This window comes from Aquarana catesbeiana, linkage group LG02, assembly GCF_042186555.1.
Source record: "Aquarana catesbeiana isolate 2022-GZ linkage group LG02, ASM4218655v1, whole genome shotgun sequence".
Classification (NCBI taxonomy): Eukaryota; Metazoa; Chordata; class Amphibia; order Anura; family Ranidae; genus Aquarana; species Aquarana catesbeiana.
In genome coordinates, this window is record NC_133325.1 from 273,655,098 (window position 1) to 273,676,215 (window position 21,118).

The window sequence follows — 21,118 nt, forward strand, 5'->3', positions numbered from 1 at the left end:
ATACACAACCATTGATCGTTTTGTACCTTCTTCTTGCATAGATCAGTCATTTGGCAGAGTGTGCAGGAGCTGAGTGATCACATAACAACCTATGTGGAGTAGAGCTGTAGTATTCAAAACAGGAGAAGTGTGTCCCTGGAAGTCTGTAAAGCTCACCACACACTATACAATCTGATTGTACAATCTCCTATAGATCTACCATCAATTATGTAGTGCAAGGGCCTGCCTGACTGGACACAGAGTGATTGGTTAGATAGGTGTGTCCACCAATTCTATAGATGCATAAGAAAATGCACATTTTGTGGAGTTCAAAATCGTCTGACAAACGCACGGTAAAAAATTTGCAAACCCCAATGCGCCAAAATGCTCCATGAGCTACTTTCTTGCATTTGTCCTGTGTAGGGCAGCACATTGAAATCAGCAAGCTGTGATATGTGTGTCTCAGAAGAAAATGCACCAAGAAAATGTGCACTCCCACTATGTTGTGTGAATGAGGCCTGAAAGTGAAATTGGTGTGCTTGTACCCTCCCTCCTCTCCAAGCTGGATTACAAGAACATCGACAGCTGAATGTCTCCCTCCCATGTATAAAGCTGGCCATACACTATGCAATCAGATCGTACAATCCAGTGGCGTTACTGGAACCTTCAGGGCCTTAGTGCAAGAAACCATGAAGGCCCCCCCTGAACCCCAGCTGGGGCCCTTCCCTCCGAGCCCGGTAGCAGAAACGCCAAGGCCCTTTTGCAAGTGCAACGTTTGTAACCCTAGTAGTTCTGCCACTGGCGTCTGTTTTATTTTTTTTTTCTACCCCGTTGGGAGGCTTTGGTGAGTTATAAAGGGTCTAAGCAGACCTCTGATGTTTCACCTTTGAGATAGAGAGAGGAGATTGAGAACACAGCCTCAGCTGCACAAAATGAATGAATGGGAATAGCTCTGTATAGAGCTGCCCCTTCATTAGCAAACTGAAACATAGTAAATATAGTTTACTATGTTTCAGTTATGAATGGACTGAGTCCGCGAACAGAATGGATCACTGACTCTCCATTCAGAAAAGGCTTCATCCTGACAGATACCCTGCAGCAGTCGGCAGGAGAGGGGAGGGGGGAACTCTGTGGAGCTGTGGGGAGAAGGGGAAGGGCCAGAAGAGAGCACGGGGGGCCAGGAAAAAGTACAAGGGGACTGGAGAGCACACGGGGGGCAGCAGAAAGAAGCTGCATAGGAGGAGCTGTGGGAGCGGCTGCATATAGAGGAACTGATCTTTCCATTTCACCCACTTCTCCTCTCCCTCCCGCAGGCTTTCAGCAGCTGCAGGAGGAAAATGGAGAGAGCAGTTTCTTTGTATCAGTGTTTCTCAACATTTTACCAGTCAAGGCGCAACATATTACCTCTTCACTGCCTGTAAAATGCCTCTGACAAGTGATCTAAGCCTGCATCACTTTTCAGAGGAATGGCATTTTCTTGTTGGTATTATGAACCGCCCTAAAAAAAAAAATCAGTGCGTAAAGAAAAAGGGGGCCAGGATTAAAAGTAATGTGTATACATACACATGCATGTAAACACACATGTACGCACATACACATATAAATACACACACATATAAACATACACACAAACGCACACACAAACATGCACACAAACACATATATACACACACACACCCATATAAAACACACAGCACACACACACAAATACAAACACATATAAACATATACAAATGCACACAAATAAATACACAAACACGCAGACACACACATGCACACACCTAAACATGCAGACACACACACATGCATACAAACATATATAGATCGCCTTTTTAAAGATCGGCAGCTTCAGCACTGTACCTTCACTCTCCATGCTGGGTATTGCACTGTAGGGGGAGGCAGAGAGCACAGCACATACTGTGCTAGACACCCCTCCTTTGCTTTCACTTTCAGTGTAAACACAGCATGACCGAGCTCCTGTACTGCAATTTACACATCGGCTGAGGATCGAGAAGCTCTGTCCCACATGCAGCCACCGCTCGGGGAGGGGAGCACACGGGGCCCCTTACAGCATGGGGCCCAGTCGCAATGGTGACTTCTGTGACCCCTATACTTCTGCCCCTGGTACAATCACTGTACAATTTCCTTTAGATTTACCAAAGCTATGTAATAGGAGGGCACACCTGAACCTGCTTCCAATTTGTATCAAATCAGGCAGGCCTTTGCACCACATAGTTGATGGGAGATCTAAAGGAGATTGTACAATCAGATTGTATAGAGTATGGACACCTTAAAGAAAGTAGAAAAGAGGGTAGAAATAAAAAAGAGGTGGTGTAGTAATGAGGGAGGTGTGCTTCACATTGGTAAAACACACCCTATTCTGTGATACAGTAAGGCATTGGGATATGAAGTTCCTGGAAGGTCACATGATGCTACAGGAAGTGATGGGGTCAGAATGCATTTTGTAAGATTTTGAACTGAAAGGTGAAGATTCAAAGCTGGCATGGACTAGGTAAGTGAGAGATAAGCACATTGTGATGGTTAGGGCAGAACAGACTTCTATTTAACCACTTCCGCTCCAGAAGATATACCCCCATTTATGACCAGGCCATTTTTTGCGATGCAGCACTGCGTTACTTTAACCACCTCAGCCATGGAAAAATTTACCCCCTTCCTGACCAGGCCATTTTTTGCGATAAAGCACTTTGACGCTTTAACTGACAATTGCGCGGTCATGCGACATTGCACCCAAACAAAATATGTCCTTTTTTCCCCAGAAATAGAGCTTTCTTTTAGTGGTATTGGATCACCTCTGCGTTTTTTATTTTTTGAGCTATAAACAAAAAAAAGAGCGACAATTTTGAAAAAAAACAATATTTTTTACTTTTTGCTATAATAAACATTCCCCCCCCCCCCAAAAAAAAAAAGTCTTCATCGATTTAGGCTGATATGTATTCTTCTACATATTTTTGGTTAAAAAAAAAATCGCAATAAGCGTATATTGATTGGTTTGTGCAAAAGTTATAGTGTCTATAAAATAGGGTGATCAGCCTTTTTCTATCATGACTGCGACATTGCAGCGGACAGATCGGACACTTTTGACATGTTTTTGGGACCACTGACATTTATACAGCTATCAGAGCTGAATACTGTAAAAATGTCATTGGCAGGGAAGGGTTTAACACTAGTGGGCGACCAAGGAGTTAACTGTGTTCCCTAGGTGTGTTCTAACTTTGGGGGGGGATGGGACTGACTAGGGGAGGCGACCAATCGGTGTTCCTACTTAGTAGGAGCACACAATCTGTCTCCTCTTCCTTGAGAGAACCAGGATTTGTGTGTTTACACACAGATCCCTGTTCTTGCTCTGTCACGAGTGCTTTGGCTCCGGGGACACGCTGCGGGCGCACACTTGCAAAAGCGTCTTAAAGAGCAGATGTACAGCTATGACGGCTCGCTCAGGGGAGCCATCCTGCCGAAGTATAACTGCGGCTGGTCGGGAAGGGGTTAACTGGTAATTGAGTGGTCGTGTGATTGGGTCACATTGGCATTGATTTACTAAAGGCAGATTATACTGTGCACTGCAAGTGCAGTTTCTCTAGATCTAGGAGGGGAAGCTCTGCTGATAATTATTTGATCCCCTGCAGATTTTGTAAGTTTGCCCACTTACAAAGAAATGAAGGGTCTACAATTTTTATATAGGTGTATTTTAAAAGGTAGAGACAGAATATCAACCAAAAATCCAGAAAAAAAAACACACGATACAAATGTTATAAATTGAGCTGCAGTTGAGTAAAGTAAAGTAAAATAAGTATTTGATCCCCAAGCAAAACATGACTTAATACTTGGTGAAGAAACCCTTGTTGGCAAGCACAGAGGTAAGACGTTTCTTGTAGTTAATGACCAGGCTTGCACACATCCCAGGAGGGATTTTGGTCCACTCTTTTCTACAGATCTTCTCTATATCCTTAAAGTGGATGTAAACCCAATGTCATCCTTTCTAAACTACTGCCATAGGGGTTATCTATAAGGATATACATGCCTCCTGCATGTATCTTTACCTGTCAAATGTCTCCCCTCTGTCTGTTATGAGAGCTGAAAAGCTGCAGATTCTGTGGGTGGGACTGTTGTCTGGAGCTCGGTGGGTGGAGTCGTGATGTCAGTAGACTCCCCGCCCATCTCTACACTCTCCTTATCAATATGCATTTTCTCCTGTGTATTTCTTACACTGAACTTCTGCTATGATCTCTAACATCCAGTGAAAAGACAGGAAAGTAACCACATGACTTCAGCTTGCCAAATCATGGTGAGGTGTGGAACAGCCAATCCTTGCAGAGCTGCTGAAGAAAGGAGTGGGGGAGGGAATTTAAAAATAATGCCTGTGTCTTAGGCTAGTGCACGGGATATGTAAATCACCTGTCACTCACAGCAAGGGGGAGGATTTGACAAAGTTTTTCTCAGTTTGTCAAGAATTGTCTCACTGAACAATAAAATGGGATTGCTCAGAGATGGATTAACTCTGTGTGGCAAGACTGGGCTCAAATGATAGCAAATCGTATAATCTACAGTATGATTAAAGAAAAAATTCCGGGTTTACATCCACTTTAAGGTTTCTTGGCTGTCTCTTGGCAACTCAAAGTTTCAGCTCCCTCTATACATTTTCTATAGGATTAAGGTCTGGAGACTGGCTAGGCCACTCCATGACCTTAATGTGCTTCTTCTTGAGCCACTCCTTTGTTGCCTTGGTGGTATGTTTTGGGTCATTGTCATGCTGGAAGACCCATCTTCAGTGTTCTGGCTGAGGGAAGAAGGTTCTCATCCAAGATTTTACAATACATAGCCCCATCCATTGGCCCCTCAATGCGGCAAAGTTGATCTGTACCTTTAGCAGAGAAGCAACCCCAAAGCATAATGTTTCTACCTCCATGCATGACTGTAGGGATGGTGTTCTTAGAGTTATAGTCAGAATTTTTCTTCCTCCAAACACGGCGAGCCCCCCCCTCAAGAAGGCACATGTACAGTCATGCCAAAGAACATCTAAATGATTCAGAGAAGGATTGGATAAAATTGTGTTGGTCAGATGAGAGATGTGTCATGGATAGGTTTTCCAGCATGACAATGACCCAAAATATATCGCTAAGGCAACAAAAGAGTGGCTCAAGAAGAAGCACATTAAGGTCATGGAGAGGCCTAGAAAATGTATGGAGGGAGCTGAAACTGAGTTGCCAAGCAACAGCCAAGAAACCTTAAGGATTAGAGAAGATCTGTAAAGAAGAGTGGACCAAAATTGCTCCCAAGATGTGTGCAAACATGGTCACCAACTACAAAAAACTTCTTACCTCTGTGCTTGCCAGCAAGTAATACGTCATGTTTTTCTTGGGGATCAAAATACTTATTTTATTCACTGAACTGCAACTCAATTTATAACATTTGTATCGTGTTTTTTTTCTGGAATTTTGGTTGATATTCTAGCTCTATGATTTAAAATACACCTATGATAAAAAATTCTAGACCCTTAATTTATTTGTAAGTCGGCAAACTTACAAAATCTGCAGGGGATCAAATCATTATTTTCCCCACTGTAAAGGCAGGTTTTTAATTTTCCTTGCATGCGATTGGGTATTCTTTGCAAAGCTTTACAGTGCACAGTAGATTTGCCTTTAGTAAAACAACCCCATTGTCTTCACAGCTCAGTGTGCCATAGGTGGTAGTAAATGAGTTACTAAGGAATGAATAGCTCACCAGTACAGGGCTCTGATCCCTGGGCAGGCAGGGCACATCATGTGATGGGGGCGTGGCTGTACAAGGCAAGAGAAGGAGAAGAGGAAGGAGTGCTGTGCTCACATATTTCCTATTGTGGACGGCTTCTCATCTGATCTGTGAACATGGTGAGTGTGTTCAGTAGGAAAGTCCTAGAACATTCTAATAACAGGCTAAAGTTTTCCAGGATGAGAAGAGCATGGCATATAAACAGGGAAGCCAGCAGGAGGTGACCTCTGTGTGCTGTACCCTGTACAGAGGAGGGCAGACCCGGTGTCTTATCGAATTCAGTCCCCTATCATATAGTGTCCTCCCTGTACTGCGCAGGCGCAGTACGGAGGACAAAAGAGACGCCGAAAGTCTCCGAAGTTCAACAGCTGATCGTCAGCTGTACACGGCGCCTGCGCATTTATTCTTACCCTATGTCCAGGATCATTCCCTACTATCCAAGTGGACATAGAGTTAGAATAAATATTTGCCGAGCGCAGCGAGGCCGTGCCCGAAGCGTGGCGAGCGAAGCGAGCCCGCGAGGGGCCCTCTTACACTGCCATCGCTAACAAGTGCCCGAGCGCCGTGTACAGCTGATGGTCAGCTGATCAACTTCGGGCATTTTCGGCCTCTCCTGCTCCTCCGTACTGCGCAGGCGCTGCGCCTGCGCAGTACGAGGCGGACACTATTTGATACGAGGACACTATATGGCAGAACACCGGCACTATACAGCTTCTTGTCAGCAGCTGCTGCTGCTGTGCCTCATCCATGTACATGCCTCCTCCCAGGCAGACTCCCCTATGGAGTCTACATCATCCCCGAGCTCCTCCAGCAATCACTGAGTGCCTTGTACTGCTCCAGGCAGGCTGATTATCACAATGAATCCTACATATAGCTAGATCCAGAATATTACATTTTGTAAGTTCTCTCCTGGAAATAACCATGACTGTCAGCAGATCTTAAGTTTTTTTTTTTTGTAGCAACAAAACTGAGGTTGCTAGGTTCACCGTGTGATCTGTTTTTGATTAACTATTTTCCATCCGGGCCAATTCTGACACTTCGCTCCTACATGTAAAAATCCAATTTTTTTTTTTTTTTGCTAGAAAATTACTTAGAATCCCCGAAACATTCTATATTTTTTTTTGCAGAAGCCCTATAGAATAAAATGGTGGGTGTTGCAATTTTTTATGTCACATGGTATTTGCACAGCGGTTTCTCAAATGCAATTTTTTTTGGGGAAAAAAAACACTTTCATGAAAAAAAAGAAACAAAACACTAAAGTTAGCCCAATTTTTCTGTAAAATGTGAAAGATGATGTTACACCGAGTAAATAGATACCTAACATTTAAATCTTTAAAATTGAGTTTCACCGTGAAATGACGGCAAAGTATGGTGCTTGACCACTTGCTTACTGGGCACTTTCACCCCCTTTCTGCCCAGGCCAAATGTCAGCTTTCAGTGCTGTCACACAGAGGTGGCTGTAGGCTTTGTGAGGCCTTAGGCATAACTTAGACATGAGGCCCCACTCACCTCCATAAGGGAAAAAATAATTCAAGCAATAAAAATGAATTTCCTATATTAAGAGTACTGGTGTCAGTGTCCTCTATTTCAAAGCTGGGGTCAGTGCTGGCATGCTCTCAGCGCTGGTGTCAGTGCTTTGTTTCTCTCAGTGCTGGTGTCAGTGTGCTCTGTCTCTTTCAGTGCTGGTGTCAGTGCTCTGTTTCTCTCAGTGCTGGTGTCAGTGTGCCCTGTCTTTCTAAGTGCTGGTGTCAGTGTGCTCTGTCTCTGTCAGTCCTGGTGTCAGTGTGCTCTGTCTCTCTCAGAGCACTGACACCAGCACTGAGGGAAACAAAGCACTGACACCAGCACTGAAAGAGACAGAGCACACTGACACCAGCACTGAGAGAGACAGAACACTGACACCAGCACTGAGAGAGACAGAGCACTGACACCAGCACTGAGAGAGACAGAGCACTGACACCAGCACTGTCTCTCTCAGTGCTGGTGTCAGTGTTCTGTCTCTCTCAGTGCTGGTGTCAGTGTGCTCTGTCTCTTTCAGTGCTGGTGTCAGTGCTTTGTTTCTCTCAGTGCTGTTGTCAGTGTGCCCTGTCTTTCTAAGTGCTGGTGTCAGTGCTGCCTCTCTCTGTGCTGGTGACAGTGCTTTGTTTCTCTTAGTGCATGTGTCAGTGCTCTGTCTCTCTCAGTGCTGGCGTCAGTGCTCTGTCTCTCTCAGTGCTGGTGACAGTGCTCTGTCTCTCTCAGTGCTGGTGACAGTGCTTTGTTTCTCTCAGTGCTAGTGTCAGTGCTCTGTCTCTCTCAGTGGTGGTGTCAGTGCTCTGTCTCTGTCAGTGCTGTCTTTCTCAGTGCTGGTGTCAGTGCTCTGTCTCTCTCATTTCTGGTGTCAGTGTGCTCTGTCTCTCTCAGTGCTGGTGTCAGTGCTCTGTCTCTCTCAGTGCTGGTGTCAGTGTGCTCTGTCTCTTTCAGAGCTGGTGTCAGTGCTTTGTTTCTCTCAGTGCTGGTATCAGTGTGCTCTGTTTCTCTCAGTGCTGGTGTCAGTGCTCTGTCTCTCTCAGTGCTGGTGTCAGTGCTCTGTCTCTCTCAGTGCTGGTGTCAGTGCTCTGTTTCTCTCAGTGCTGTGTCAGTGTGATCTGTCTCTCTCAGTGCTGGTGTCAGTGTGCTCTGTCTCTCTCAGTGCTGGTGTCAGTGCTCTGTCTCTCTCAGTGCTGGTGTCAGTGCTCTGTCTCAGTGCTTGTGTCAGTGTGCTCTGTCTCTCTCAGTGCTGGTGTCAGTGCTCTGTTTCTCTCAGTGCTGGTGTCAGTGCTCTGTCTCTCTCAGTGCTGGTGTCAGTGCTCTGTCTCTCTCAGTGCTGGTGTCAGTGTGCCCTGTCTTTCTAAGTGCTGGTGTCAGTGCTGTCTCTCTCAGTACTGGTGACAGTGCTCTGTTTCTTTCAGTGCTGGCGTCAGTGTGCTCTGTCTCTCTCAGTGCTGGTGTCAGTGCAGTGCTCGGTTTCTCTCAGTGCTGGTGTCAGTGTGCTCTGTCTCTCTCAGTGCTGGTGTCAGTGCAGTGCTCTGTTTCTCTCAGTGCTGGTGTCAGTGCTCCGTCTCTCTCAGTGCTGGTGTCAGTGCTCTGTTTCTCTCAGTGCTGGTGTCAGTGTGCTCTGTCTCTCTCAGTGCTGGTGTCAGTGAGCTCTGTCTCTTTCAGTGCTGGTGTCAGTGCTTTGTTTCTCTCAGTGCTGGTGTCAGTGTGCTCTGTCTCTTTCAGTGCTGGTGTCAGTGCTGTCTCGCTCAGTGCTGGTGTCAGTGCTTTGTTCTCTCAGTCCTGGTGTCAGTGTGCTCTGTCTCTGTCAGTGCTGGTGTCAGTGTGCTCTGTCTCTCTCAGTGCTGGTGTCAGTGTGCTCTGTCTCTCTCAGTGCTGGTGTCAGTGTGCTCTGTCTCTCTCAGTGCTGGTGTCAGTGTGCTCTGTCTCTCTCAGTGCTGGTGTCAGTGTGCTCTGTCTCTCTCAGTCCTGGTGTCAGTGTGCTCTGTCTCTCTCAGTGCTGGTGACAGTGCTCTGTCTCTCTCAGTGCTGGTGTCAGTGTGCTCTGTCTCTCTCAGTGCTGGTGTCAGTGCTCTGTTTCTCTCAGTGCTGGTGTCAGTGTGCCCTGTCTTTCTAAGTGCTGGTGTCAGTGTGCTCTGTCTCTGTCAGTCCTGGTGTCAGTGTGCTCTGTCTCTCTCAGAGCACTGACACCAGCACTGAGGGAAACAAAGCACTGACACCAGCACTGAAAGAGACAGAGCACACTGACACCAGCACTGAGAGAGACAGAACACTGACACCAGCACTGAGAGAGACAGAGCACTGACACCAGCACTGAGAGAGACAGAGCACTGACACCAGCACTGTCTCTCTCAGTGCTGGTGTCAGTGCTCCGTCTCTCTCAGTGCTGGTGTCAGTGCTCTGTTTCTCTCAGTGCTGGTGTCAGTGTGCTCTGTCTCTCTCAGTGCTGGTGTCAGTGAGCTCTGTCTCTTTCAGTGCTGGTGTCAGTGCTTTGTTTCTCTCAGTGCTGTTGTCAGTGTGCCCTGTCTTTCTAAGTGCTGGTGTCAGTGCTGCCTCTCTCTGTGCTGGTGACAGTGCTTTGTTTCTCTTAGTGCATGTGTCAGTGCTCTGTCTCTCTCAGTGCTGGCGTCAGTGCTCTGTCTCTCTCAGTGCTGGTGACAGTGCTCTGTCTCTCTCAGTGCTGGTGACAGTGCTTTGTTTCTCTCAGTGCTAGTGTCAGTGCTCTGTCTCTCTCAGTGGTGGTGTCAGTGCTCTGTCTCTGTCAGTGCTGTCTTTCTCAGTGCTGGTGTCAGTGCTCTGTCTCTCTCATTTCTGGTGTCAGTGTGCTCTGTCTCTCTCAGTGCTGGTGTCAGTGCTCTGTCTCTCTCAGTGCTGGTGTCAGTGTGCTCTGTCTCTTTCAGAGCTGGTGTCAGTGCTTTGTTTCTCTCAGTGCTGGTATCAGTGTGCTCTGTTTCTCTCAGTGCTGGTGTCAGTGCTCTGTCTCTCTCAGTGCTGGTGTCAGTGCTCTGTCTCTCTCAGTGCTGGTGTCAGTGCTCTGTTTCTCTCAGTGCTGTGTCAGTGTGATCTGTCTCTCTCAGTGCTGGTGTCAGTGTGCTCTGTCTCTCTCAGTGCTGGTGTCAGTGCTCTGTCTCTCTCAGTGCTGGTGTCAGTGCTCTGTCTCAGTGCTTGTGTCAGTGTGCTCTGTCTCTCTCAGTGCTGGTGTCAGTGCTCTGTTTCTCTCAGTGCTGGTGTCAGTGCTCTGTCTCTCTCAGTGCTGGTGTCAGTGCTCTGTCTCTCTCAGTGCTGGTGTCAGTGTGCCCTGTCTTTCTAAGTGCTGGTGTCAGTGCTGTCTCTCTCAGTACTGGTGACAGTGCTCTGTTTCTTTCAGTGCTGGCGTCAGTGTGCTCTGTCTCTCTCAGTGCTGGTGTCAATGCAGTGCTCTGTTTCTCTCAGTGCTGGTGTCAGTGTGCTCTGTCTCTCTCAGTGCTGGTGTCAGTGCAGTGCTCTGTTTCTCTCAGTGCTGGTGTCAGTGCTCCGTCTCTCTCAGTGCTGGTGTCAGTGCTCTGTTTCTCTCAGTGCTGGTGTCAGTGTGCTCTGTCTCTCTCAGTGCTGGTGTCAGTGAGCTCTGTCTCTTTCAGTGCTGGTGTCAGTGCTTTGTTTCTCTCAGTGCTGGTGTCAGTGTGCTCTGTCTCTTTCAGTGCTGGTGTCAGTGCTGTCTCACTCAGTGCTGGTGTCAGTGCTTTGTTCTCTCAGTCCTGGTGTCAGTGTGCTCTGTCTCTGTCAGTGCTGGTGTCAGTGTGCTCTGTCTCTCTCAGTGCTGGTGTCAGTGTGCTCTGTCTCTCTCAGTGCTGGTGTCAGTGTGCTCTGTCTCTCTCAGTGCTGGTGTCAGTGTGCTCTCTCTCTGGCAGTGCTGGTGTCAGTGCTCTGTTTCTCTCAGTGCTGGTGTCAGTGTGCTCTGTCTCTCTCAGTGCTGGTGACAGTGCTCTGTCTCTCTCAGTGCTGGTGTCAGTGCTCTGTCTCTCTCAGTGCTGGTGTCAGTGTGCTTTCTCTCTCAGTGCTGGTGTCAGTGTGCTTTCTCTCTCAGTGCTGGTGTCAGTGCGGTCTCTCTCAGTGCTGGTATCAGTGCTGTCTCTCTCAGTGCTGGTGTCAGTGCCCTGTCTCTCTCAGTACTGGTGACAGTGCTCTGTCTCTCTCAGTGCTGGTGTCAGTGTGCTCTGTCTCTCTCAGTCCTGGTGTCAGTGTGCTCTGTCTCTCTCAGTGCTGGTGACAGTGCTCTGTCTCTCTCAGTGCTGGTGTCAGTGTGCGCTCTCTCTCAGTGCTGGTGTCAGTGCTCTTTCTCTCTCAGTGCTGGTGTCAGTGCTGTCTCTCTCAGTGCTGGTATCAGTGCTGTCTCTCTCAGTGCTGGTGTCAGTGCTCTGTCTCTCAGTACTGGTGACAGTGCTCTGTCTCTCTCAGTGCAGGTGACAGTGCTTTGTTTCTCTCAGTGCATGTGTCAGTGTGCTCTGTCTCAGTCCTGGTGTCAGTGTGCTCTGTCTCTGTCAGTGCTGGTGTCAGTGTGCTCTGTCTCTCTCAGTGCTGGTGTCAGTGTGCTCTGTCTCTCTCAGTCCTGGTGTCAGTGTGCTCTGTCTCTCTCAGTGCTGGTGTCAGTGTGCTCTGTCTCTCTCAGTGCTGGTGTCAGTGTGCTCTGTCTCTCTCAGTGCTGGTGTCAGTGTGCTCTGTCTCTCTCAGTGCTGGTGACAGTGCTCTGTCTCTCTCAGTGCTGGTGTCAGTGTGCGCTCTCTCTCAGTGCTGGTGTCAGTGCTCTTTCTCTCTCAGTGCTGGTGTCAGTGCTGTCTCTCTCAGTGCTGGTATCAGTGCTGTCTCTCTCAGTGCTGGTGTCAGTGCTCTGTCTCTCAGTACTGGTGACAGTGCTCTGTCTCTCTCAGTGCAGGTGACAGTGCTTTGTTTCTCTCAGTGCATGTGTCAGTGTGCTCTGTCTCAGTCCTGGTGTCAGTGTGCTCTGTCTCTGTCAGTGCTGGTGTCAGTGTGCTCTGTCTCTCTCAGTGCTGGTGTCAGTGTGCTCTGTCTCTCTCAGTCCTGGTGTCAGTGTGCTCTGTCTCTCTCAGTGCTGGTGTCAGTGTGCTCTGTCTCTCTCAGTGCTGGTGTCAGTGTGCTCTGTCTCTCTCAGTGCTGGTGTCAGTGTGCTCTGTCTCTCTCAGTGCTGGTGACAGTGCTCTGTCTCTCTCGGTGCTGGTGTCAGTGTGCTCTGTCTCTCTCGGTGCTGGTGTCAGTGTGCTCTGTCTCTCTCAGTGCTGGTGTCAGTGTGCTCTGTTTTTCTGAAAGCTGGTGCCAATGTGCTCTGTCTCTCTCAGTGCTGGTGTCAGTGTGCTCTGTCTCTCTCAGTGCTTGTGTCAGTGTGCTCTGTCTCAGTCCTGGTGTCAGTGTGCTCTGTCTCTGTCAGTGCTGGTGTCAGTGTGCTCTGTCTCTCTCAGTGCTGGTGTCAGTGTGCTCTGTCTCTCTCAGTGCTGGTGTCAGTGTGCTCTGTCTCTCTCAGTGCTGGTGTCAGTGCTCTGTCTCTCTCAGTCCTGGTGTCAGTGTGCTCTGTCTCTCTCAGTGCTGGTGACAGTGCTCTGTCTCTCTCAGTGTCGGTGTCAGTGTGCCCTGTCTTTCTAAGTGCTGGTGTCAGCGCTGTCTCTCTCAGTACCGGTGTCAGTGTGCTCTCTCTCTCAGTGCTGGTGTCAGTGCTCTGTCTCTCGCAGTGCTGGTGTCAGTGCTTTGTTTCTCTCAGTGCTGGTGTCCATGTGCTCTCTCTCTCCCAGTGCTGGTGTCATTGCTCTGTCTCTCTCAGTGCTGGTGTCAGTGCTCTGTCTCTCCCAGTGCTGGTGTCAGTGCTCTATTTCTCTCAGTGCTGGTGTCAGCATGCTCTGTCTCTCTCAGTGCTGGTGTCAGTGTGCTCTCTCTCTGGCAGTGCTGGTGTCAGTGCTCTGTTTCTCTCAGTGCTGGTGTCAGTGTGCTCTGTCTCTCTCAGTGCTGGTGACAGTGCTCTGTCTCTCTCAGTGCTGGTGTCAGTGCTCTGTCTCTCTCAGTGCTGGTGTCAGTGTGCTTTCTCTCTCAGTGCTGGTGTCAGTGTGCTTTCTCTCTCAGTGCTGGTGTCAGTGCGGTCTCTCTCAGTGCTGGTATCAGTGCTGTCTCTCTCAGTGCTGGTGTCAGTGCCCTGTCTCTCTCAGTACTGGTGACAGTGCTCTGTCTCTCTCAGTGCAGGTGACAGTGCTTTGTTTCTCTCAGTGCATGTGTCAGTGTGCTCTGTCTCTCTCAGTGCTGGTGTCAGTGTGCTCTGTCTCTCTCGGTGCTGGTGTCAGTGTGCTCTGTCTCTCTCGGTGCTGGTGTCAGTGTGCTCTGTCTCTCTCGGTGCTGGTGTCAGTGTGCTCTGTCTCTCTCGGTGCTGGTGTCAGTGTGCTCTGTCTCTCTCGGTGCTGGTGTCAGTGTGCTCTGTCTCTCTCAGTGCTGGTGTCAGTGTGCTCTGTCTCTCTCAGTGCTGGTGTCAGTGTGCTCTGTTTTTCTGAAAGCTGGTGCCAATGTGCTCTGTCTCTCTCAGTGCTGGTGTCAGTGTGCTCTGTCTCTCTCAGTGCTGGTGTCAGTGTGCTCTGTCTCAGTCCTGGTGTCAGTGTGCTCTGTCTCTGTCAGTGCTGGTGTCAGTGTGCTCTGTCTCTGTCAGTGCTGGTGTCAGTGTGCTCTGTCTCTCTCAGTGCTGGTGTCAGTTTGCTCTGTCTCTCTCAGTGCTGGTGTCAGTGCTCTGTCTCTCTCAGTGCTGGTGTCAGTGCTCTGTCTCTCTCAGTGCTGGTGTCAGTGTGCTCTGTCTCTCTCAGTGCTGGTGTCAGTGTGCTCTGTCTCTCTCAGTCCTGGTGTCAGTGTGCTCTGTCTCTCTCAGTCCTGGTGTCGGTGCTCTGTCTCTCTCAGTGCTGGTTTCGGTGCTCTGTCTCTCTCAGTGCTGGTGTCAGTGTGCTCTGTCTCTCTCAGTGCTGGTGTCGGTGCTCTGTCTCTCTCAGTGCTGGTGTCAGTGTGCCCTGTCTTTCTAAGTGCTGGTGTCAGTGCTGTCTCTCTCAGTGTCGGTGTCAGTGTGCCCTGTCTTTCTAAGTGCTGGTGTCAGCGCTGTCTCTCTCAGTACCGGTGTCAGTGTGCTCTCTCTCTCAGTGCTGGTGTCAGTGCTCTGTCTCTCGCAGTGCTGGTGTCAGTGCTTTGTTTCTCTCAGTGCTGGTGTCCATGTGCTCTCTCTCTCCCAGTGCTGGTGTCATTGCTCTGTCTCTCTCAGTGCTGGTGTCAGTGCTCTGTCTCTCCCAGTGCTGGTGTCAGTGCTCTATTTCTCTCAGTGCTGGTGTCAGCATGCTCTGTCTCTCTCAGTGCTGGTGTCAGTGTGCTCTCTCTCTGGCAGTGCTGGTGTCAGTGCTCTGTTTCTCTCAGTGCTGGTGTCAGTGTGCTCTGTCTCTCTCAGTGCTGGTGTCAGTGTGCTCTGTCTCTCTCGGTGCTGGTGTCAGTGTGCTCTGTCTCTCTCGGTGCTGGTGTCAGTGTGCTCTGTCTCTCTCGGTGCTGGTGTCAGTGTGCTCTGTCTCTCTCGGTGCTGGTGTCAGTGTGCTCTGTCTCTCTCAGTGCTGGTGTCAGTGCAGTGCTCTGTTTCTCTCAGTGCTGGTGTCAGTGCTCCGTCTCTCTCAGTGCTGGTGTCAGTGCTCTGTTTCTCTCAGTGCTGGTGTCAGTGTGCTCTGTCTCTCTCAGTGCTGGTGTCAGTGAGCTCTGTCTCTTTCAGTGCTGGTGTCAGTGCTTTGTTTCTCTCAGTGCTGGTGTCAGTGTGCTCTGTCTCTTTCAGTGCTGGTGTCAGTGCTGTCTCGCTCAGTGCTGGTGTCAGTGCTTTGTTCTCTCAGTCCTGGTGTCAGTGTGCTCTGTCTCTCTCAGTGCTGGTGTCAGTGTGCTCTGTCTCTCTCAGTGCTGGTGTCAGTGTGCTCTGTCTCTCTCAGTGCTGGTGTCAGTGTGCTCTGTCTCTCTCAGTCCTGGTGTCAGTGTGCTCTGTCTCTCTCAGTGCTGGTGACAGTGCTCTGTCTCTCTCAGTGCTGGTGTCAGTGTGCGCTCTCTCTCAGTGCTGGTGTCAGTGCTCTTTCTCTCTCAGTGCTGGTGTCAGTGCTGTCTCTCTCAGTGCTGGTATCAGTGCTGTCTCTCTCAGTGCTGGTGTCAGTGCTCTGTCTCTCAGTACTGGTGACAGTGCTCTGTCTCTCTCAGTGCAGGTGACAGTGCTTTGTTTCTCTCAGTGCATGTGTCAGTGTGCTCTGTCTCAGTCCTGGTGTCAGTGTGCTCTGTCTCTGTCAGTGCTGGTGTCAGTGTGCTCTGTCTCTCTCAGTCCTGGTGTCAGTGTGCTCTGTCTCTCTCAGTGCTGGTGTCAGTGTGCTCTGTCTCTCTCAGTGCTGGTGTCAGTGTGCTCTGTCTCTCTCAGTGCTGGTGTCAGTGTGCTCTGTCTCTCTCAGTGCTGGTGACAGTGCTCTGTCTCTCTCGGTGCTGGTGTCAGTGTGCTCTGTCTCTCTCGGTGCTGGTGTCAGTGTGCTCTGTCTCTCTCAGTGCTGGTGTCAGTGTGCTCTGTTTTTCTGAAAGCTGGTGCCAATGTGCTCTGTCTCTCTCAGTGCTGGTGTCAGTGTGCTCTGTCTCTCTCAGTGCTTGTGTCAGTGTGCTCTGTCTCAGTCCTGGTGTCAGTGTGCTCTGTCTCTGTCAGTGCTGGTGTCAGTGTGCTCTGTCTCTCTCAGTGCTTGTGTCAGTGTGCTCTGTCTCAGTCCTGGTGTCAGTGTGCTCTGTCTCTGTCAGTGCTGGTGTCAGTGTGCTCTGTCTCTCTCAGTGCTGGTGTCAGTGTGCTCTGTCTCTCTCAGTGCTGGTGTCAGTGCTCTGTCTCTCTCAGTCCTGGTGTCAGTGTGCTCTGTCTCTCTCAGTGCTGGTGACAGTGCTCTGTCTCTCTCAGTGCTGGTGTCAGTGCTCTGTCTCTCTCAGTGCTGGTGTCAGTGTGCTTTCTCTCTCAGTGCTGGTGTCAGTGTGCTTTCTCTCTCAGTGCTGGTGTCAGTGCGGTCTCTCTCAGTGCTGGTGTCAGTGCGGTCTCTCTCAGTGCTGGTATCAGTGCTGTCTCTCTCAGTGCTGGTGTCAGTGCCCTGTCTCTCTCAGTACTGGTGACAGTGCTCTGTCTCTCTCAGTGCAGGTGACAGTGCTTTGTTTCTCTCAGTGCATGTGTCCATGTGCTCTGTCTCTCTCAGTGCTGGTGTCAGTGTGCTCTGTCTCTCTCGGTGCTGGTGTCAGTGTGCTCTGTCTCTCTCGGTGCTGGTGTCAGTGTGCTCTGTCTCTCTCGGTGCTGGTGTCAGTGTGCTCTGTCTCTCTCGGTGCTGGTGTCAGTGTGCTCTGTCTCTCTCAGTGCTGGTGTCAGTGTGCTCTGTCTCTCTCAGTGCTGGTGTCAGTGTGCTCTGTTTTTCTGAAAGCTGGTGCCAATGTGCTCTGTCTCTCTCAGTGCTGGTGTCAGTGTGCTCTGTCTCTCTCAGTGCTGGTGTCAGTGTGCTCTGTCTCAGTCCTGGTGTCAGTGTGCTCTGTCTCTGTCAGTGCTGGTGTCAGTGTGCTCTGTCTCTGTCAGTGCTGGTGTCAGTGTGCTCTGTCTCTCTCAGTGCTGGTGTCAGTTTGCTCTGTCTCTCTCAGTGCTGGTGTCAGTGCTCTGTCTCTCTCAGTGCTGGTGTCAGTGCTCTGTCTCTCTCAGTGCTGGTGTCAGTGTGCTCTGTCTCTCTCAGTGCTGGTGTCAGTGTGCTCTGTCTCTCTCAGTCCTGGTGTCAGTGTGCTCTGTCTCTCTCAGTCCTGGTGTCGGTGCTCTGTCTCTCTCAGTGCTGGTTTCGGTGCTCTGTCTCTCTCAGTGCTGGTGTCAGTGTGCTCTGTCTCTCTCAGTGCTGGTGTCGGTGCTCTGTCTCTCTCAGTGCTGGTGTCAGTGTGCCCTGTCTTTCTAAGTGCTGGTGTCAGTGCTGTCTCTCTCAGTGTCGGTGTCAGTGTGCCCTGTCTTTCTAAGTGCTGGTGTCAGCGCTGTCTCTCTCAGTACCGGTGTCAGTGTGCTCTCTCTCTCAGTGCTGGTGTCAGTGCTCTGTCTCTCGCAGTGCTGGTGTCAGTGCTTTGTTTCTCTCAGTGCTGGTGTCCATGTGCTCTCTCTCTCCCAGTGCTGGTGTCATTGCTCTGTCTCTCTCAGTGCTGGTGTCAGTGCTCTGTCTCTCCCAGTGCTGGTGTCAGTGCTCTATTTCTCTCAGTGCTGGTGTCAGCATGCTCTGTCTCTCTCAGTGCTGGTGTCAGTGTGCTCTCTCTCTGGCAGTGCTGGTGTCAGTGCTCTGTTTCTCTCAGTGCTGGTGTCAGTGTGCTCTGTCTCTCTCAGTGCTGGTGTCAGTGTGCTCTGTCTCTCTCGGTGCTGGTGTCAGTGTGCTCTGTCTCTCTCGGTGCTGGTGTCAGTGTGCTCTGTCTCTCTCGGTGCTGGTGTCAGTGTGCTCTGTCTCTCTCGGTGCTGGTGTCAGTGTGCTCTGTCTCTCTGGGTGCTGGTGTCAGTGTGCTCTGTCTCTCTCAGTGCTTGTGTCAGTGTGCTCTGTCTCAGTCCTGGTGTCAGTGTGCTCTGTCTCTCTCAGTGCTGGTGACAGTGCTCTGTCTCTCTCAGTGCTGGTGTCAGTGTGCTCTGTCTCTCTCAGTGCTGGTGTCAGTGCTCTGTCTCTCTCAGTGCTGGTGTCAGTGTGCTCTCTCTCTCAGTGCTGGTGTCAGTGCTGTCTCTCTCAGTGCTGGTATCAGTGCTCTCTCTCTCAGTGCTGGTGTCAGTGTGCTCTCTCTCTCAGTGCTGGTGTCAGTGCTGTCTCTCTCAGTGCTGGTATCAGTGCTGTCTCTCTCAGTGCTGGTGTCAGTGCTCTGTCTCTCTCAGTACTGGTGACAGTGCTCTGTCTCTCTCAGTGCAGGTGACAGTGCTTTGTCTCTCTCAGTGCATGTGTCAGTGTGCTCTGTCTCTCTCAGTGCTGGTGTCAGTGTGCTCTGTCTCTCTCGGTGCTGGTGTCAGTGTGCTCTGTCTCTCTCGGTGCTGGTGTCAGTGTGCTCTGTCTCTCTCAGTGCTGGTGTCAGTGTGCTCTGTCTCTCTCAGTGCTGGTGTCAGTGTGCTCTGTCTCTCTCAGTGCTGGTGTCAGTGCTCTGTCTCTCTCAGTGCTGGTGTCAGTTTGCTCTGTCTCTCTCAGTGCTGGTGTCAGTGCTCTGTCTCTCTCAGTGCTGGTGTCAGTGCTCTGTCTCTCTCAGTGCTGGTGTCAGTGTGCTCTGTTTTTCTGAAAGCTGGTGCCAATGTGCTCTGTCTCTCTCAGTGCTGGTGTCAGTGTGCTCTGTCTCTCTCAGTGCTGGTGTCAGTGTGCTCTGTCTCAGTCCTGGTGTCAGTGTGCTCTGTCTCTGTCAGTGCTGGTGTCAGTGTGCTCTGTCTCTCTCAGTGCTGGTGTCAGTGCTCTGTCTCTCTCAGTGCTGGTGTCAGTTTGCTCTGTCTCTCTCAGTGCTGGTGTCAGTGCTCTGTCTCTCTCAGTGCTGGTGTCAGTGCTCTGTCTCTCTCAGTGCTGGTGTCAGTGTGCTCTGTCTCTCAGTGCTGGTGTCAGTGTGCTCTGTCTCTCTCAGTCCTGGTGTCAGTGTGCTCTGTCTCTCTCAGTCCTGGTGTCGGTGCTCTGTCTCTCTCAGTGCTGGTTTCGGTGCTCTGTCTCTCTCAGTGCTGGTGTCAGTGTGCTCTGTCTCTCTCAGTGCTGGTGTCGGTGCTCTGTCTCTCTCAGTGCTGGTGTCAGTGTGCCCTGTCTTTCTAAGTGCTGGTGTCAGTGCTGTCTCCCTCAGTGTCGGTGTCAGTGTGCCCTGTCTTTCTAAGTGCTGGTGTCAGCGCTGTCTCTCTCAGTACCGGTGTCAGTGCTCTGTCTCTCCCAGTGCTGGTGTCAGTGCTCTGTTTCTCTCAGTGCTGGTGTCAGTGCTCTGTCTCTCGCAGTGCTTGTGTCAGTGCTTTGTTTCTTTCAGTGCTGGTGTCCATGTGCTCTCTCTCTCCCAGTGCTGGTGTCATTGCTCTGTCTCTCTCAGTGCTGGTGTCAGTGCTCTGTCTCTCCCAGTGCTGGTGTCAGTGCTCTGTCTCTCTCAGTGCTGGTGTCAGTGCTCTATTTCTCAGTGCTGGTGTCAGCATGCTCTGTCTCTCTCAGTGCTGGTGTCAGCGTGCTTTCTCTCTGGCAGTGCTGGTGTCAGTGCTCTGTTTCTCTCGGTGCTGGTGTCAGTGTGCTCTGTCTCTCTCGGTGCTGGTGTCAGTGTGCTCTGTCTCTCTCAGTGCTGGTGTCAGTGTGCTCTGTTTTTCTGAAAGCTGGTGCCAATGTGCTCTGTCTCTCTCAGTGCTGGTGTCAGTGTGCTCTGTCTCAGTGCTGGTGTCAGTGTGCTCTGTCTCAGTCCTGGTGTCAGTGTGCTCTGTCTCTGTCAGTGCTGGTGTCAGTGTGCTCTGTCTCTGTCAGTGCTGGTGTCAGTGTGCTCTGTCTAAAAAATATTTTACAGCGCACACATACAAGAATGACATTTCCTGCAGGGCTAGTTAAAAACACCTGAACACCTGAACATATTCAAAAAATACGGGGGTTTGGTCACACTATATGGTCATATAGTGCTAAGCCCACTTACTGCGACAAAGTACCCCGAATTGCTCCCCCCGTGTGCTCTGTCTCTCTCAGTGCTGGTGTCAGTGCTCTGTTTCTCTCAGTGCTGGTGTCAGTGCTCTGTCTCTCTCAGTGCTGGTGTCAGTGTGCTCTGTCTCTCTCAGTACCGGTGTCAGTGCTCTGTCTCTCCCAGTGCTGGTGTCAGTGCTCTGTTTCTCTCAGTGCTGGTGTCAGTGCTCTGTCTCTCGCAGTGCTTGTGTCAGTGCTTTGTTTCTCTCAGTGCTGGTGTCCATGTGCTCTCTCTCTCCCAGTGCTGGTGTCATTGCTCTGTCTCTCTCAGTGCTGGTGTCAGTGCTCTGTCTCTCCCAGTGCTGGTGTCAGTGCTCTGTCTCTCTCAGTGCTGGTGTCAGCATGCTCTGTCTCTCTCAGTGCTGGTGTCAGTGTGCTCTCTCTCTGGCAGTGCTGGTGTCAGTGCTCTGTTTCTCTCAGTGCTGGTGTCAGTGTGCTCTGTCTCTCTCAGTGCTGGTGTCAGTGTGCTCTGTCTCTCTCAGTGCTGGTGTCAGTGTGCTCTGTCTCTCTCGGTGCTGGTTTTCAGTGTGCTCTGTCTCTCTCGGTGCTGGTGTCAGTGTGCTCTGTCTCTCTCAGTGCTGGTGTCAGTGTGCTCTGTCTCTCTCAGTGCTGGTGTCAGTGTGCTCTGTTTTTCTGAAAGCTGGTGCCAATGTGCTCTGTCTCTCTCAGTGCTGGTGTCAGTGTGCTCTGTCTCTCTCAGTGCTGGTGTCAGTGTGCTCTGTCTCAGTCCTGGTGTCAGTGTGCTCTGTCTCTGTCAGTGCTGGTGTCAGTGTGCTCTGTCTCTCTCAGTGCTGGTGTCAGTGCTCTGTTTCTCTCAGTGCTGGTGTCAGTGCTCTGTCTCTCTCAGTGCTGGTGTCAGTGTGCTCTGTCTCTCTCAGTACCGGTGTCAGTGCTCTGTCTCTCTCAGTGCTGGTGTCAGTGCTCTGTCTCTCGCAGTGCTTGTGTCAGTGCTTTGTTTCTCTCAGTGCTGGTGTCCATGTGCTCTCTCTCTCCCAGTGCTGGTGTCATTGCTCTGTCTCTCTCAGTGCTGGTGTCAGTGCTCTGTATCTCCCAGTGCTGGTGTCAGTGCTCTGTCTCCGTGCTGGTGTCAGTGCTCTATTTCTCTCAGTGCTGGTGTCAGCATGCTCTGTCTCTCTCAGTGCTGGTGTCAGTGTGCTCTCTCTCTGGCA

The 21,118-nt window shown here is 50.4% G+C and overlaps 1 protein-coding gene across 1 annotated transcript in view; it reads left to right on the forward strand.

The window, feature by feature from the left end:
* Window positions 1–5,747: 5,747 nt before the first annotated feature.
* Window positions 5,748–21,118, forward strand: part of GGACT (gamma-glutamylamine cyclotransferase) — a 44,558-nt gene continuing 29,187 nt past the window's right edge. The window contains exon 1 of the mRNA XM_073614441.1: window positions 5,748–5,864. Coding sequence (XP_073470542.1) covers window positions 5,862–5,864 — 3 coding nt within the window. The 5' untranslated portion in view covers window positions 5,748–5,861. The remainder of the gene's footprint in view (window positions 5,865–21,118) is intronic.